Source organism: Apis dorsata, unplaced genomic scaffold (assembly GCF_000469605.1).
Source record: "Apis dorsata unplaced genomic scaffold, Apis dorsata 1.3 scaffold_317, whole genome shotgun sequence".
NCBI lineage: Eukaryota > Metazoa > Arthropoda > Insecta > Hymenoptera > Apidae > Apis > Apis dorsata.
Window position 1 is genome coordinate 264,157 of NW_006263588.1, and position 19,985 is coordinate 284,141.

Consider the following 19,985-nt stretch of genomic DNA (forward strand, 5'->3'; position numbering starts at 1 on the left):
TTGTTAATTATCAAAGCATAAGAATTAATAATAGAAATTTATTTATTAATTTATTTTACTCATTTTTAAGAATTTTTAAAAATTCCTCTTTACCATTATATCATTCCTAAAATATCTTCGAGAAAAAAAAAAAAAAGTAATTCCGCATCGGAATTTCCAAAATAACAAGATAAAACAACAAATTTTGTTCTCTCAACAAAATATCCATCCAATATTGATTCTTCCTTTCTCGAGAAAGAGATCTCGAAGAAGATCGATCGATCGGCTCTATTTCAAATTACATCATTCCCCCCCACCACGATCAAAAAACACTCGAAACGAGGTTTAAATCGACTTATCGAAACGCAATAGACGGTCGAGAACGCGTTATCGAGTGGCGTTATACATCAGAACAGATCGGGACACGTGTTCGTATTTTACATAAGTGAAGATTGAACGAGTTGGAGAGAGATTTTCCAGCGTCGTCGGAAGCCAAGATGTTTCTTCTGTGGCGGCAGGATGAGCGGATATCCGGTACGGCAACAGACGGCCGCATGGATCTTCGAAATATCGTGGTTTCGAGGGATAGAGACGGCTGTTACGCGCGCTCGTACCACGCAGTGTAAAAGTTTCGCTTCGAGATGGTTTGGTGGCCACCTGGTATTTTCCTTCAGAACGACAGCCTTAAAGGGGAGTTAGATTTTCGTAAGAAAACTTTCCATTCACGTTTCGTGACTCGAGATCTCGACAGTTTTGTTCCTTAAATCCATTCAAGATTGGTATCTAGATTCATTGTTCCATGATATTTCGTTCCTTTCGTTAGTTTTCAATATTTATCTAGTTTCGTATATTTTTCTGATTATCTATTATCGGATAACTACTTTTTCATTCTGTATCAAGCTTTATATAAGATTATCATACTTTTTATTTATTTATTTTAAGAGAATAATTTAGACAATTAACATAAAATTTGTTGAGGATTGAAATTATAAATATCGATGGAAAAAAAAAACCATACGTGTCATTCCAAGTATACGACGCAGCATGAAAAAATTACGTCGAAAAGATCTTCAGAAAAATCTTAATTTTAATTAACTCCCTTCATAATTTCAAGCGCAACGTATCTCTGTAATTCGAGTCATCGAAAATAAAAAAAAAAAAAAATTCTTTTCAGATTAGATTATCGAGATTGCGTTACGATTAAGATAGAGCGCAAAGATGATATTCGTACATATCTAAGATACATAGGGTACCACGGCACAGTATGTCCCGATATTGCTATTGATCGAGGCTCTCCAAAGGTATTTGTTACGTGTATTGTTTTTCCTTCGCACCGTCGAGCAAAAGGAGATCACGAGGGCCGACATCCCTTTTACACAGTGCTCTAAGGTATCCGCGTCTAGTTAACCGTTCCCTTTTTCCTCGCTTTTTCCCCGCTTTCTCCGGAGCACGTTTTTTCAACGGCTCGATCGAACCCTGTTGCATTCTATGAAAATTCGAATCCTATCTATCGTACGTTCCTCGATTCAATATTATTTTTTTTTATATGAAACTGATCTTGGTCGAAATTTAATAGAGTCGAATTCGAAACGATGCGATTCAATTATTCAAAGATTCGAAGATTGAAGAATATTGAAGATGAAATTTGTTGAATTAATTATTGTTGACGTGTTTGGATAAACAATTTTTTTTATATATTTTATGGTAATAGTAAGTCATATTCACGGAATGAAATGATATTATGGTCTTATTTTATTCTAACGTGTAGAAAAATTAGATAGGAAAAAATAGAAAATTTATTTTTAGAAAAGTATTGCTATGGGAATAAAAGTTATTTGTTTATAAACATGTGGATCGTATATAGTCTCGTGTTTAGTATTTTTTATAACATGATGCAAATTATTTCTTAAGATATTAAATAATCGCGGGAAGATCATCGTTTTATAATTACAATAATTTGAAATATAGTTAAGATAAATTATAGTTCTTCCAGAACTGAGAAATTTTTAAATGTAAAAACTTCATCCTTGTTAATAGTCATTTTTATTATTTTTATTATCGTTGTTGCTGTTGTTGTTATTATTATTATTATTATTATTATAATTATTATAATGATATCCTGTTTTATACATACGTGCGTACACACAAATAATCTTTTCCGTAAATAAATAAATGAATATTATCTAGGGCGAAAGCAAATTAATCTAATAAAACTTATTTACATAATTGGTTCGATTAAATGTGTTTTTCTGTTCCACAGTTTAACAGTCGTATGAAAATAGCCGAATAAATAATAAAAAAGGAAGTGGACGAAACTTGTTTTGTCTTTTTCTTCTCTGTCATGTTAAGTTTCGATTGCTCGATCATTCGTTATCTTCTTATTACAAAATGTATCAATATCTGTATAATCATTAAAGATTCTCAAATCGCGTGATTGTAGAAAAAATAACTTTGATAATGGCAAAATAAGGCAATTCATTATCGAAACTAATAAATTTTCTCTCATGAGATACGTCATAATACTTTGTAAGAAATATTAACTGTATGGGAAAAATATATGAAAATAAATGAAATATATTTAAAATTTAAAAATAGGGGTAAAACAATAATTGAAAATATTTAAATATCAAAACATGATTTTATGAAATATTCTATATTCAAATTTACCAAAGAAAATGATTTGAAGGGAATATTCAATATAGGATATACGACCCGTGCAGGGAACATGTTAACCCTTTTACTGCTTAAGGGCTCCTATCCCTGAGTACAAACAACCGATGTACTGAATCGCGTAGGAACAATTAATCGGGTATTGAAACGTGTTACTCTGCTCTACTAAACTTGATTTGACTTATTATAGCGAAATACTTTATAATATAATATGAAATAACATAATCTTTTAAATGTTTATTTTATTCTATTTTTTATATTATTCAAAGAAGAGCGTTTATATTATAAAACTGTATCGATAATAGATTATTTACTTATTAGATCTCTTATAATTTAAGAAACATAATCTCTCGGATCTTATATGCGCGAAAATGCATCTCCATCGATAAAGAAGAAATCATTTCAAAGCCTCCGTGAACTCGATTCGATTTATTCGCGCTGCGCGCGCCACATTCATCTCATATTAAATTCTACAGGAAAATCTCGAGAAATCCATCTTCATTATCGGATGAACGACGCTTAACCGTGTGACCCGGTCGATCTCTCTCGCAAATAGAATCGTATCGAGAATGACAGAAACGAGACTGACGGTAAAACGGAAATAGACGTCGGTTCCTGCAACTATCCGCGAAATAATCGGCATTATGATTAACTACGTTTCAGCGGGCCGATTATTCCGACCGCGCAACTTGCCATGCTGACGTTTATCCGATACGTTCTGTCCCATCGAGTCGTGACGCGACCAATCGATGAAATGGAAATGTTCTCGATGCTCTTTGTCCATCTTATGTATGCTTGCACAAAATTATCTCCATTAAACTACTTATATGTGAATATTACGCGTATATTAAAAAGAAATATCATTATTCTTCTCTCGTAATTTGGAAGAAATGGAAATTAATAAGGGAATAACATCCGACCATTACTGATTATTCTTTCAAGTTAAGTTAAACGTGTTATCCATGGTTAATGGTATCATGCTTTTTATGCGTTGTAGAAACGTTAATGATATGAGGAAAAAGTTCATTAAAAACGTACACGTGGCATTAAACGTGGTAAGTTCTCACTAATAATTTTGATCATTAATGATTACATTAACATTTTCTTTGCCTAATTACTATACTAATGTGTTTATTCCTTTATCATATTTTATGATCTTTATTTTTTTTAAATAGATTTTTATAGCATAGATGATTACACATTCATTGTTAGATTTAAATGTATTGATTATGTATTGAGTATGTGTTGAAAAATTTATTTTATCAAACGTGAAATTACAACGAAATTTGGATTCGTCTCATTTCTAGTCTATGATGTTAATATCGTAAAAGAATATATATCAAATATTATAATTTTTAAAATTTTTTTTATAAACAAGTAATACTTATTTAAATTGTTAAAGTGATTATTCAATATTATTATTTATTTTTCAATCCAAGAAAAGAAATGCATCTCTCGTTAAATCTTTGGTGAGCTAGTTATCGAGAGTTTCAACCATTCGACCAAAGTATTTTTGTGATGCAAACTTCTCGAAAACATCTCGCGTAAACTCGCACGCTCTAGAATGCATAATGTATCGGCGTGTCTTCACAAAAGTAGCTTATGTTCCGCGTTCAACGAAGATCATCTGACAATTTGACATCTGCCATTGTTGCAGATACAATTGCCACTGATCAGCCTACTTGCTGCACACATTGTGTTGTAACTGTTAAACAACCTTACTCACCATCATATCCGATAATACTCTTGGAAAAAATTAATAATTCCATCTGGTTAGCAATTTTTAAGTTTTTTTCCAATAATTATATTATACTATATTTTATTGATGAAAATTTTTTTCAATTATTGTACTATAAATAGTACCTAAGTATATTAGAAAATTAAAATGATTCATAAAAAAATTTCCTTATATCTTGCATCAGGATATCTCATTATTCGTGATCAACAAGAGGAAATTCCTTATGAAGATATAAGTGGAAAAGAAAGAATAAAAATTTTTTAAATACAAGCGATATTGGTTAATTTCCGATTAGATACAAATGAACTATTGATAAATGATTATTTTATGTATAAAAATAATAAAAAATATGAAATAAAATTTTATGACTCTTGTTTTATATATGCAAATTTTAATTTACACATATAGATTTTATCATTCTTGTTTTTGAGAAAATCGAGAGATCGGAATCGTATACAAAAAATCGTATAATTGATTTTCAAATTTAATTTTTAAACAAAAAAAATTTATTCTACGTTTTTTGCTTATTTTCGTATGTAGAATTATCTCTTATCGATAATTTATTTGTATCTAATCAAGAATTAACCAATTTTATTTGAACTTGAAAATTTTCCACTTGATTTGATTTAAAAATTAAAAAAAAAAAAAAAAATCACACGAAAAAGTTTTATTTTGTTCGTTTCAATTTATTTTTTCATTAAAAATTATTTTTTGCTTAATTGTCATTGCTACGAATAATAAGATATCGTGATATTCCTATATCTCTCGCAAAGTTACTAGAGTTTTTTCCAACGATCCTCTTTAGGCCAAGAGTTCGAGTGCAGACACGCGTCCACTAGAATTAGCCGGTGTCGCCCTCAGCCATAGTGTTGCTCGTTATCTGTATCTGGAGAATATTAATTACTTATCCACTGTCCCGTTTCTCGCGTCTTTTCGCGCTCGGTCGACGAGATCGATAGACTAGGATATATTGAACACTTGCCTGCTCTCTCGACGGGTTAGGTTATCCGACCTCTGTAGGGGGACAGCTACATTGCAGCTCATGCATAATACATACGATCCGACCTGGAGTAGATTTATATTTACCCGCACCTGGGATAATTCGTTAAATATCGACAGCCATTGCCAGCTCTTGCTTGTGAGCTTTTTTCGCAACGAAGATGATTCGACAAGACGTTTTTACGTTTGTCGATCTAGATAGTCTTTGGTTTTCCTGTTCGTACCTTTGTTTCAAATAAAAGATTCTTCGATTCGCGTGCGTAATTGCTATATTAATTTCAATGGGGAATTCGAGACGGGATTATTTATTAATGGATAATATTTTTTAATAATGATATGTTAGATTTTTATTGTAATATTTTTGTTAAAAAATTTAAAATTTTATTAAATTTTACAAATTATTTAATAGTCGTTTATATAATTTATAAATATTTTTTCTCGATAAAGTTTCTTTTCAAAATATTGATAATTGATAAAAGTGGTCTTTTCTTGTTAAAATAATTTTATAATTAATTTTAAATTCTTCATTTTATAATTATATATTATATAAATATATCATAATTATTAAATTTAATCAGAAAATTAATTACTTTTAATAAGTTTTTCAATTTTTTTAATTTAAATATTTTATATACAGTAAATTTACAAATTATTATTCAAAGGATTATTCATATCATAGATTTTGCTTAAAATTTAGATTACTATGTCTGTGTCTTTAATTTATTTCATATTTAAAATTTTGTAATAATTCTTTATAGTTTCATTATAGTTTCACATTTAAATTTTTTATTTGATTTATGAAACAATTTTAAGAGATTTAAAATTGTAAATATCAAATTTTATATTTTTATGATATTTTATTACTTTTTTAATTTATTATCTTAAATATTTTTTATATAAATAATTATGAAATTAATCGGTTTTAACTTTATTTCAAAGCTATATATATAATTAGACTTTTAATATTAAATTTTCATAATATTTAATTACTAAAATTACATAGTTTCCATAATATATTACCAATCTATATATATATATAGAAATTCCCTAGTATTTAAATCCAAATGCTATTCAGATACAAATATTATTTCGGAAAAAACGCCCTCTAGGTTCTTGAAATCGATTTGAAATGTTACGTAACTAAGTTCGCGGAGTTCAAGTGATTTGAACGTGGATGCTCGATTCAATTTCATTTCACACGGCTGTCGGATGGTTTGCGAATAACTGATGGAAGCTAGTCGCTAGCAACCATCAAGCGTCTTGGCTCGTTTAATATTTATTGAGTTGGATTTTCGAGTTTACCAATAGCATCCACCGTGATATGATCTCTGTAGTTGTCTTCTCTTGTAATTCAACATATTTGTCACAATATTTGATCAATCACCATCAATCAATTTTAAACATTAATAACTTACAAGTTAAAATATATGTTCCAGCATCAAAATTTTTTTCATAATGTTTTAATCGTTACAATAAAAACCTTTTTTTTTTTTTTTATTTTCTTTAATTAATCATTTTTCAATGAAGTAAAATATTATAAATATTTAAGTGATAAATATATTACATAACCTTATATATTATAACATAATATATAACAAACTTTAATTGGAAAAAATTTTTTTTATAAAAAAGATTTGGATAAATATAGATGATTTTTATGTTTTTTTAATTACTTCAATAGATATTTGATAAATATTATTTGTATAATATGTGTTAGATAGAAATAATAAAACAAAACAACAAAGTGAGATTAAAAATTGAACATTGTACAATATGTACAATGGATTAGGTAGGAATAAAGGAGCTTTAATGTAAATAATTACATATACGGATTGATAGTTCAGCTGTAACATTAACTCAAGCATCTGATATATAAAAGTACTTTCATTATGTACGATATTATATTCAATAACCTAAGGATCTTAGATTCTATTCAGATTAGGTTATATTTAAATAATCTAAACGGTTAAAATAAAATTGTACTCGAAAAATCGATGCATACATGTAAAAATTGCTCAAGGGAATTTTATTTTATATTTGAAACATTTTTATTTATTATTCAAATAAATGATATGTGAATAATTGTTAATCTTAGTTCAATTTAATATAAAACTCAAATTCATACTATAATCATTATTTCATTCTCTAATATATTTTGAGAAAAATATATATAAAACGTCGGTTAAATTCTTTAATCGAACTATTATTTTTGATCAGAAATATTAATAAGATATGAAGATGTTACTTTTTATTAATTATTTGAATTTTTGTGATTATAAGAATATAAATGTTAAAAAATTTTAATATAATATGAAATAAAGATATAAATTTTAATTTAGATATCTGAGAACTGTCATATCACTTTATATAAAAATCAATTTATTTATATGTTAATTTTAAAATATAATATTGGAATAATCTATAAACAATATTATATATTCAATTTAAAAATATATTTTATAAATTAATTAAAATTCATAAAATTATTAAATATAAATACCTAATTGTGAGATTGTAATTATCGTAATTTTTTCATAAATCTTTTCTATCATTTTTATTCCATTTTTATTTTTTTTCTTTTGTTTAAAATGAAATATATGTTAATAATTACAATTATTTATTTTAATAAAATATTGATATCAGTTGCAATCGAACGAAATATTTTTTTTGATATTATGACAAGAGACCTACTCGTAAATATTGATTTCAACTATTATAGTCAATTTTTATTTTTGTACTGAATTCACCGTCAAAATAAAAATCACCAACATATCAATGTAATCCAACATAAACATAAAATTAATTGATAATTAAACATTTGTTTTGCAAAATCAAAATCAACGTCGTTCAACGCACGGTCGAAGTTGGAATGCTACCGCGACTGTTCTATCTGAAAATGGTACGCATGCGCGGCATATACGGCGTCGCGCAATTGGTGAGGTGGCGTCTGACGTTGATCTCTGTGAGGGCCAATCAGCGGTCGAACCTCGTCGATGTTAGCTCGGCGTGCCGAGGCGAACTTCAGAGGCGAGGTGGACCGACTGGTATGTGCAACACGGCCAGGCCCCCCCTCCTCTCCATTTAATCTCTCTCTCTCTCTTTCTCTTTCTCTCTCTCTCTCCTCCTCTTTCTCTATCTCTCTTTCGTTCCTATGCTCTCCACGCGACTTCCTCAAATCTTTATTTCAGGCTCGACCGCGAACTGGTCGAGGCGCGCGGCCCGCTTTTTTACCGTCCGATACGACGCTTCTAAATTTGAATCTTCTACGGAGCAGTGCGAATCGACGGCTCGCCGCACGTGAAAAATATTTTAAGAAAGAACACGCGTTTCTAGTCATCGTTTCTAGTCAGCCAGGATATTCTAACCTAGCTAACCTGCTTTCTGGTAAGCTGGATCCTGAAGAATTGTTTTATCGGCACTGATGTATATTAATACAAAACGACGGACTCGTAAAAGTGAATAAAATATAGAGAAAAAATATCGATATATCACGATATATCGAAGCAGAAGAAAAAAGGAAGAAGTGAAAGAAAGCGAAGAAAAGACTGGAAACAATAAAGGAAGTTTTTATTGCTGTTATTGCCGTTGTTGTCGTTGCGTTGTCGTCGACTGTTGTCGTTACGAAGCAAATACGTGATTGGCTTATTCTCGAACCGACAAAATCCGGCGTGCAAAGCAAGTGACGCGTGTTGATGGAATCGTTAAAAACGAGTGCAAGTTGATTCGTGCCAAAAACTATGTGTTATTTCTATGATATCGCTTCGAAAAGAAGTTTTGTTTTGATCTTAAAGTTGTACTTTTCGCAAGGGTGTTAGTGGGAGATATCGATTGCGGGACCATTGACGTCCGTTCTGGAGAACGAGCTTTTCTCTTCGCACTTTTGACTAAGCTAACCTCTTGATAATTGTATTTTCTCATATATAGTTAAATACATGTATACACATATTATATATATATAAATATATATTCCTATATGTGAATGTTCCATGTACATGACATTGAATGAACATTAGATGCTGATTAATTCTCAAAAAAAGCTTGCAAAACGTGCCTGTACTAAACTAAATTGTTATTGTGACCGAAGATTATTATTCATAATTCTCTAGTTTAATATTTCTCAAAAAAAGAAGTGAGTCTGAAAACAAATAAACCATCGCATAATATATGTCTTTCTATGATCATAACTCGATTGAAAAGTCACTTTTACGAGTCCAAATTTTATCAAAAGACAAATGATATTTTGATAAAGAATAAATGTGTGGAATTTTGAATATCGCGTGATCGAGTGTCTCAATTGCGATCCTTCAATTATATTGTGACAACATCTGTGAAGAGAGTGCGATTTCGCCATCTTTGTTTTGATATCGATTCAGTGTGCGCAAGAAGATCGATCGATTGGCGAACGACCCGTCGAGATGTTCGACTGATCGAGCTCACTTCGAGTCGGTGAGTTATCAAATGTAACATTCAATTATAAAATGATTTTTTTATTGTTAGATGATTACAAATATTAATGAATTCTATTTAATTAAGATAAATGCATTACAATTATTTATAAAATAACTAATATCTGTAATTGTTCAAAATATTTTCATTTTAAATATTATATATTATATAGATTTTCAATATATATATCAAATATATAAAATATACGCAATATATAAAATATACGTTATATTAAAAAATATTTATATATTTATATCGAATATGTGTATATTAATCTAAATTAATATGTTAAAAATTAAAATTTGTATAATATAAAATATTGAAAATGGAAAATATTTCTAACAATTAAGAATATTTCTTATTTTATAAATAATTATTATATATTTAAAAAATTATATAAATGGTAACAGAAAAAAGAAATAATTTCAACTATATCAAATCTATCTATAGAAAATATAAAATTTTATTTCTTTATTTTCTTCTTATACATTTTTTTTATAAATAATGATATATCTCATGATGGATCATCGAGCGATTCAAACTTCGCGATATCGAAATAGCGTTTATTCGGTTGCAAACGAAATATTCAAAAGAAACAAGTTAAATTTGACAAAGTTCAACATGTCATATAATATTATATACTAAGTATGCGTGATGAGTACTGCTTTGAATAAAATTGATAAAGCTCATGTTATCGCAGCTCGTGTGAGAGCTTCTATGGAAATTGATACATCGAAAATAGTCCATTTGCTTAATATTTAATGTTCAAAATATTCAATTTAAATATCGTGTTATTATTAATATAATTATATTATTAATATATGAATATATTATATTATTATCTTATAATAAAATTAAATATAATATAAATACGACTGTCATATTGACAGTGGGGAAGTGCTAAATTTCTATTGATTATCAATATTTGACACTATTTAAAGTTCGTTTTGAGATATATAATCATTCACAGAATATAAAATTTGTTAAAAATTTAAAAATATGGTGTAACTCTTATGTTGTATTAATATTTAGGAAAGTTAATTCCTTTTTTTGATTACTTAATTACCTAATTCCAAATGAAATCAATAATTCCAAACTTTTTACATAATTTTACAAATTTTTTTAAACAAAAATGTAATGAGAAAATTAGATAATTACTATGATTGATATTTAAAAAAATTTTAAAGAATATAAATTATGAATTTGAATTTTTTGTGTTAATAAAATTCTATTGTAGTAAAGTTCAAAACATTTTTTTTATATCTATTTTGCATTATATATTTAAAAATGAATAAAATAAAATAATATATAAAATGCATGAAAAAAAGAAAAATTTTTTAAAAATTATAATTAAAAGATATAAAATATTTAATTTAAATATCTTTAATAAATGAGACATTTCAGGATTCAAATTGATCAATTTTATCTTTTTAAAAAATTGTATATTTTAAATATCAAAAAATTTTATAAAATAGATAAACGTAAAATTAATAAAGATAAATATAAAATAATAATAAAAAAAATATACAAAAAACAAAAAAGTTAAAATTAAAGATCAGAAAAAAATATTGCATTTAAATATTCCTAGATGCAATTGATTCATGAAATATCTATGTATAAAACTTATGAATTGAAAATTATTTTTTATATATAGCGAAATATTATTCGATACAATAGAGAATAGCTTCTGACGCGAGTGCAAAATATGACATGTGTACGAGAAATATGTAGTGGTCGCTGACCCTCGCTTCACATTCTACGCTCTTGTATAATAAACCAAATTCGATCGGACGACAACTCGAGCGAATTATAACTCTTTTCTAACCTCTCCACTCTCCAGAGTGTTCTCTTTATTGTCACTAGCAAAGAAATATCGAAGCCCTTTTTTTGTTCGTGCTTTCTTTTTTCATTACGTATGATAGCCAATAATCATTCGCGAAGTTTCACAATACGAGATCATTCATTGAATGAACGATTCATCTTTTATCTTCTGTTTTGAAATAAATGGAAAATTTGCGATGGAATTTATTACGATTGTAACTTTACACTTATCGTATAATCACACTATAATAGATAATTATAAAGAAGTATATTAATATATAATTATAAAGAAGTTGGAATTAAATCATTTTTTTAAAATTTAAAATTATCTTTATCTTTGGATTCACAAATTTATTTATTAATTTGTTTATTAATTTACTATTTGTTTTAAAAAGCTTATATAAGCTTTTCTTTTTGTATCATATTATCATAAATCAACAAAAATAGATTTATTTAATAATTTTTTTTTATAATTTGTAATAATATTGTTAGTAATATATTTATATATTTCTTTCTAATGATTCATTTATATTTTATATTAATATTCTATGTAATTTATCCTATGTATGATATCTAACCTTAAAAATAATCTTATTCAATTTTAATTTCTTTATACAAATCCAAAGAAATAAGATAAAAATTTAAAATTTCTATATTCTAGAAAAATGTAAAAATACAAAAAGCAAAATTTATTATTAAATTAATCATGATTAGTTTATAATAATTTTGTAAGAGTGAATCGCATATTGAACTAAAAAAGGACCGATATCACTTTCGATTAAACGTGAGAGCTGACGGATTCACGAGTGTGATATAATTACAATCGGTGACGGTGCAACATAATTTCGCGATGCACAAGATAGGCGCGACAAAAATAACGTTTGCCCGTGAAATTCGCGTTAATTCATATAGCTAGAGATCGCGTGTTTGCAATGAATGAAAGGGAGTTCAGTAAATATAGTTGATGGAGCTTAGAATTAGAACAACATTAAAGCCTATGTTTTTTATCAATCTCAGTGTATCTGAACATTTGAAAGCTTTTTCGAATCAAGGAAATATTATTGAATGTAAATAATCAATCGTTTGATTATTTTTTTTTTTTTTTAATATTTTCAAATATTCGAATTTTGTGATTTCATGATTATTTAATTATTGGAATGAGAATTCGATTATAAATATTGTTCAATATTGAATAGGTAAATGAATACTCGTATAGAATAGTGTTTGAATAAAATAAAAATATCAAATTATTAATATCTATAATTTATAATAAATAATTTATTTTAAATTAAGTTCCTTTTAAATAAAAAAAAATCTCATGCCCATTAAAAAAAATAATATCGAATCGAATTTATTATTATACAAGATAAGATAGAAATACAAGAAACTCCTTGATAATCCTTTCATGATGTACAACACAATATCTAATCATAATTGGTGTAAAAGTAATTTGATTTTCCTACACATTTATTGTTGACAGTAATACAATTTATTATTGATTATGTTTAATATATACCTAGAATATATATACCTAATATATACCTAGAAATTATAATATATATTATGATAATAACTTATAAATGAAAGATAGAAAAATATTAGGAAAAGAAATAAAAATATAAGAAACAAGAAGGAAGAAATTAAGTTAGTCTGTTAGTATTTTAAAGAAATATTATAAATTAAATTTATAATTAATAAAAATATATTTTAGTATATCAAATAGATTAATATATATATATTTGATCCTGAATTGATATCATTAGATCATAGATGATTACATATACATATATAATACTCTGAGTATAATAATACATTATATATAAATTATGATTAAATATTTTAAAATTATATAATTTAATCCTATTAATTATCTACGATTCAAAAATATCATAATAAAGATTAAAAAAAAAATATCGATTGAGAAATTCATAAAATATAAGATTAGAAATATCTTAAATATAAATATAATCCTCAAAATATTGTGAAATTTATGTAAATTTATAATACAAAAATAAAGATCATAGATGGCAACCAATAATTTAATAATTTATTAATTGGCATGTGATAGTTCTGGTGGAACATAATTCAATATACTCATACACTTTGACGAAAACTCGAGTAACAAAATCGATTATTACGTACGTTAATTATCAATAAAATGAAAAGCGATCGATGTTTATTACACATTTACTCTGTATAATAATGGCAATGACATCGTAATTAATTACGTTCACCTTATTTTGCTATGATTTTGACAACGAAATTAGATTACTTTGCTGTGCCTATTTTGTTTATTCCAATAATCAGATTAGAAAAATAAAATTTTTAAGGATTCAAATTCAGTTTAAAAATCTGATGTAGTAATATAAGTATATTTACATTCGATTTATCATTTTCAATTTGATTTATATAAATGATATTTAATAAATTTAATATTATGAAATATTATGAATATTATGAAATAAATAGGAACTTTATTGAACACTAATTGATTGAATTAAAAAAAAATTTATAACTGCTATCTATATTTTTACTAAAAGTAAGATAGAAAATTTTTAGTTTTATTTTGAATTTCTTATCACTATTCAGCTATTCTAGTAATATCGAAATCATTTATTAATTACAGTTTTATTTTTCAACAATCAATCAATTACTGTATTGAATTATTTAATTAAATTATTCAATCTTATCTTTACTTTCATTCGATTATTTCGATTTCAACGAAATAATTATTCTATTTATTTTACTTTTAAAATTCCATAACAATCAAGTTTTTTTCAATTGAATTTTATTAATTATTACGATAATCCATCGCAAATAACTAAATTTTTCATATTTCAACTTTATTTTTATTTTATTTTTTTTTTCATATGTATTACTATGATGAGAGACATTACAAAAATTTTTAACTAAAAAAAAATATTTAGAGCATGAATGTTCACAAATTTTAATCATTCAAAATTCCCGCTTAAAAATGTTTCGCATCAAAAGTGAAATTAGTTGAAAGATAATGGAACTTCAGTCGAGTTGAATAGAAAATCACATAAACAAGGCATGTCTGTTATTCTCCGTCGAATTTAATGTATCATTGAAGTTAGTTGACTGGTTTGTTGGACAATTAATCGATACATGAACGAGACACGTGCTTTATGCACGTTTCAGCATTAGACTTGAAATGCATGGTCCAGTTCTGTCGCACATGTTTCGAACTGCATGTGATACATAGCTATATGGTTTATATTCTAGTTTTCTATGGGTCCGCGCGCGCTTTTTGTTTTCAAATCACTAGCTAAATCACAATCTTTTGTTCGTTGTTCGAAAGTTGTCACCGTTTCAACTTGAATTTCCTCATAATGATCATTAGAATGTCAAAACTTAAAAGTATATTCTTTTGAATTTTTATCTTATCTTAAATTATATCTTTTCATGTTTATAAAATGACAGTTTTCATATTAAACAATATTTTTAATTATTTAAATAGTTTAATTGATTTAAATAATTCATATGAATTAGATTTGAGATTGTTGATAGTTACTTATAGATTAAGTAATGATTTATTAATATTAGTTTATTTGGGAGAAATTATAAAAGATATGATAGTAAATCATAATAAGATGTGAAAATATAAAAATATTCTATAGTAAACGTTGAAAAGTATATTATATCAAAAAATTAGAATGTTTTTCGTTTGATAGTTTTAATTGTTTGTAATATTAAAGAAATAAGAAGATCATTTTTGTTTTAGTGTTTTTAATATTCCATCCAGTGGTTCCAAAGAACTGTCTCATCTTTATAACGCTGTACAAAAATGGGTCGGAAGAAGATTCAAATTTCGCGCATCACGGACGAACGGAATCGTCAGGTATTATGATTTTCATTAAATAATAAAAAGATAAAAAGAATAATTTAAATAAATTATAATATAGACGAATATTTATTTAATTTTCTACCTCAGATTTTTTTTATAATTTTCCTTGACAATTATTATTCAATATAATAAACATACTCAAACATAAAATAAATAAAAACATTCAGAATGATTATTGAATCACAGATAATTATTATATCGATTCCATCAATTTGACTTATTGATTAAATTATCAAATAATTCAAAATGGCTGAAGCAAATAAAGATAATTGATTGATGATTCTTTAACAGGTGACCTTCAACAAAAGGAAGTTCGGGGTAATGAAAAAAGCATATGAGTTGTCGGTACTATGCGACTGTGAGATCGCTCTAATTATCTTTAGTTCGAGTAACAAGCTATATCAGTATGCAAGCACCGACATGGACAAGGTTCTTCTCAAGTACACCGAGTACAACGAACCCCACGAGTCTCTCACCAACAAGAATATCATCGAGGTGAGCCGATTTCTCCTCCATAATTTTCAAGTTTCCCAATAATATTTCCAAATCTTTATCATCTATGAAAAGTAGAATAAATGGAGAAATAGAAAAAGTGATAATTTTTTATAATACATAAATTAAAATAAGAGTCCCCATATTATGAGAATTTTTGAGTCTGATTTTCAATATCTTAAATTGTTTTGATACAAAATTATTTTAATTATTTAATACAATATTGGAATATTAGAATACTACAATCTATATAATACTCCATAGAATATTATAGTTAATTATTTCATTATAAAATATTTTTTAAAAATTGAAGAATTCATTTTTTATTATATGTTAATGATAATATATAAAATATTAAATTATATTTCATGAAATTTTATAAAATTATAAAATAAAAGAAGAAATTCAATTCTTTTTAAAATAGAGATTATATATTTCTCAATATTTTTTCCAATGTTATAATAAAATATTCCTTTATTTTAAATAATAAAAAAAATTCTTCGGAAGTAAGATAAACGTGTTTTAAATCTGAATGAGCATCACTTTCAAAAAACTTGTTCACGTAAATAATATGTCAGAGAATGTTGAAGTGTCTTTGCATGCTCAAGGTCGATTAGGTTGTCTCAGAAAGTACTATATGTTCAAGTCATTTGATCAGAAGACTTTTTACAAGAAGATCTTAAAACCACTCTTAGCTATTAAAAATAATTGTATATCAAATAATACATACAAATAAATGATTATAATAATAATTATGTTTTATTTTTAAATCTAAAAATTGTTTGTTTTATCTATGCTTATATAATAATCAAAATATTTTATTAATAAATTTTTTTTTATCTATCTGTCATAATTTATTTTAAAATAATAATACAGAAAATGTATTCTAAAAGAAAATTAGAAAAAGTAGCATTTTAAAGATATAAGTGAAAACAAATTTTTGTTTGAATATATATTTATATATAAATTGAGTTTAAAAATGAATTCTTCAATCAATAAAGTTGTTTTTTTTATATTTAAAAACTTTAATATTAGATATTATAAAAATAATATAATTAATGCTAAATAATGCTTTTAATTAAAGTTTTTGATATGAATTTCTGACTCAAGAAAAACAAAATTAAAACTTTAGAATATAAATATAATATAAATTATAAAATAAATATTGCAACATAATTCTTTATCAATTCTGCGATTGAAAACATTTTTTAAAAATTATCTTTTCAATAGAATTATTCAATTTTTTAAGAATCTTGAACTTTAATTTTAAACATTCTGGACGGCATTAAATCGTATAGTATCAATATTTTTTAAATAATCTCACCGATTGACGCGACAAGTCGTTAGTACCAGCCTGCTCTATAACTCCACGGGTGTATCAGTAAATGAGAGATTTCATAAAGAAAAATTTCACGATGTCTGATATCCTCGCATATCATCATTGGTTATTAACTTTTTCAAGTTTGTCGATTATCGAAATTATACATGAGTATGCGGTATTATCTACATGCGTGCAGTACAAGCCCTCTTCCTGTGTGTCTTCTTTTTCAATCGTTTTATACGGGGTGGTCTATTAGTAGAGCCGGACAGAGAATTATCCTTGATGTTCTTGCATGGTGTTCTACTTGATGCCTCTAAAAAAAGTGTATTAACAAAAGACAAATGACTGGATGGAATAAGCATTATATAAAAAAACTTCATTTTGAGGATATTTCTTTTGATTATTTTTGATATTATTATTATGAATATTAATAAAATAAAGTGATTTTTTTGGTAGTGTGAATATATTGATATTTTTTTTAATATTTTTATTTTTTATTTTTTATTTTATTATTTTCTTTTATTTTTTTTTTTAACTTTTTATTCAAAATGATTTCTTTTCAAAATAATTGTAGAATGTTTATTTATAATATAATTTTTTTTGTAATATTTTGAATAATATTATGATAATATAGTAATAAATAATAATATATATATTTCCTATAATTATTAGAAAAGAAAAAATTATTTAATTAATAAAAATATAAATGATGTAAAATTATTTTATAATTTGTGAAACACTCTATATACGTGAAAGAATATTTCTTTTAGATTTTTTTAAAAAAGTATATCGGTGATATAAAACAAGAAAAAATATTAGAAAAACTATATTCAACCGTGCCAGTATAAATAATTAAAGTTTGTTGCAATATTTAAATCAGTGGTAAATAAAAAAGAAAATCTAACAACTTATTTTACAAATTCATTATGCTCAAATTAATTGGAGGATTCTTCTTTATTTATCTCTATATAAAATCTTAATAAAAAAAAAACAAAGTTCTTAATTGAAAAAGAAATTAATAATTATAATTCTTTCTCTCCTCCAAAATACTCAACTTTTTGAATTCTTTTGAAAAATTTCACTAACTTAAAAAATCTTTCATTTTAATATCATTTATTGCAAATTTTTATTTCTTTTTCTATAAATTCTATTGAAAAAAAAAGAATTTTAAACAATACTAATTAATATATTGTTCATTGTCGTATTTATATATCAATATCAAATCATTAAAAATTTCTAACTTTAGAAAAACTATATCATTAACTCTTTTCTACACAGCAATTCCCTAACCCAGTCCCCCAATTGTTTTGAATATAATGGTCAGGGTCGTTCATGGATTCTCCACACAAATTCATTGTCAATCATCGGTGTCGCGTGACACGCGATATCTTCTCTCCTTTTTTTTCTTCTATATGCCCATAAACACATATATAACCTCTCACCATACAAATAGTAAAAATACATACAATAAGTACATACAAATAATCCATACATATTAAAACATATATGAAAGAAGAGAAGAAAAAAATAATTAGAGAGACTAGTTGTATGTATATATAAAATGCGTATGTATTATGTGACGTTAGATGTTTAAATTAACGTGCATGCGAAGGTTGAGTGCCCTCGGGCGGTGTGGTCACGTGAACCTGTCTGCTGACACTTGCAGGCACTCAACAAGAAGGAACATAAGGGCGCCATGTCCCCGGAAAGTCCGGAACCTGACGCGATCGAGTACAATCTTACTCCGCGCACCGAAGCCAAATACACGAAGATTGACGAGGAGTTCCAACTAATGATGCAGAGGCACCAACATAACGGCACTCGGGTAAGTGGAGGTCGTCGTTCTGTGTTGTTCGATGGCCAACTGACGTCGAGAGGAACAGACAGGGAGAAAAAGAAAAATGTTCCTGTCAGGAGAATACCTGGGATAGCTGAAAAAATTGTGTGGATCTCCTGCCGACGGTTCACGGGTATTTAGGTATTGTCGATCTTAGGCATTTTAGGCATACAAGGTTGCTGAGAATTTTGGTTTTTGTAGAGTGGTATAGAGTATTGGGAATTGTATTTGTTGATTATTATGGATGATTGAAATTGGGTTAAGGTTATTACTGTTGTTAAGATTGCAGTAGTTAAGATATTAGGAATTTGCATATAGAAAAAGTTCTCTGTATTGTATGTTGGTATTGATTTTATTATATATCTTATTAAAGTTTCATTATTGAAGTATCATATATTATTTTAGTATTTTAAATTTATACAAAGATGCAGAGAATTTAATGAAATAGTAAAGATTGAAAATTTTATTATATATTATGAATAATTGAAGTTGGAATCTATGTCATATTAATATTTGAGTATTTAGGAATTTTTTTTCTTATAAATAGATAAATTGTTAAAAATTTTATTATACGTTTAAAATCATTAAAAATCATAAAAAATGTAATTGGAATTATAAAGATCTTTTATGATGAAATATTATTTTATTAGATTTTTCTATATTTCTATATTTTCTATATTTCTATATTTATTGAAAAATTGTTAAATTTGTTTTAGAATTATATATTTTCAGATTTTCTATAACTATATATAAGATTTAATTTTTTTAATTAAAAAAGTTTTAAATATTTTGATCTAATATTCACATATATTAT

The 19,985-nt window shown here is 26.1% G+C and overlaps 1 protein-coding gene across 6 annotated transcripts in view; it reads left to right on the plus strand.

Annotated features, from left to right (window-relative positions):
* Positions 1–19,985, plus strand: part of LOC102676966 (myocyte-specific enhancer factor 2) — a 50,902-nt gene that overhangs the window by 26,917 nt on the left and 4,000 nt on the right. For 2 of the 6 annotated variants that reach the window (XM_006617632.2, XM_006617635.2), the window contains 3 exons: positions 15,399–15,515; positions 15,813–16,016; positions 19,001–19,159. In XM_006617632.2, coding sequence (XP_006617695.1) covers positions 15,462–15,515; positions 15,813–16,016; positions 19,001–19,159 — 417 coding nt within the window. In that variant the 5' untranslated portion in view covers positions 15,399–15,461. Of the gene's footprint in view, positions 1–4,846; positions 4,853–8,352; positions 9,833–15,398; positions 15,516–15,812; positions 16,017–19,000; positions 19,160–19,985 lie in introns of those variants that run through there. The other 4 variants (XM_006617634.2, XM_006617633.2, XM_006617636.2 and 1 more) reach the window with 4 other exon arrangements.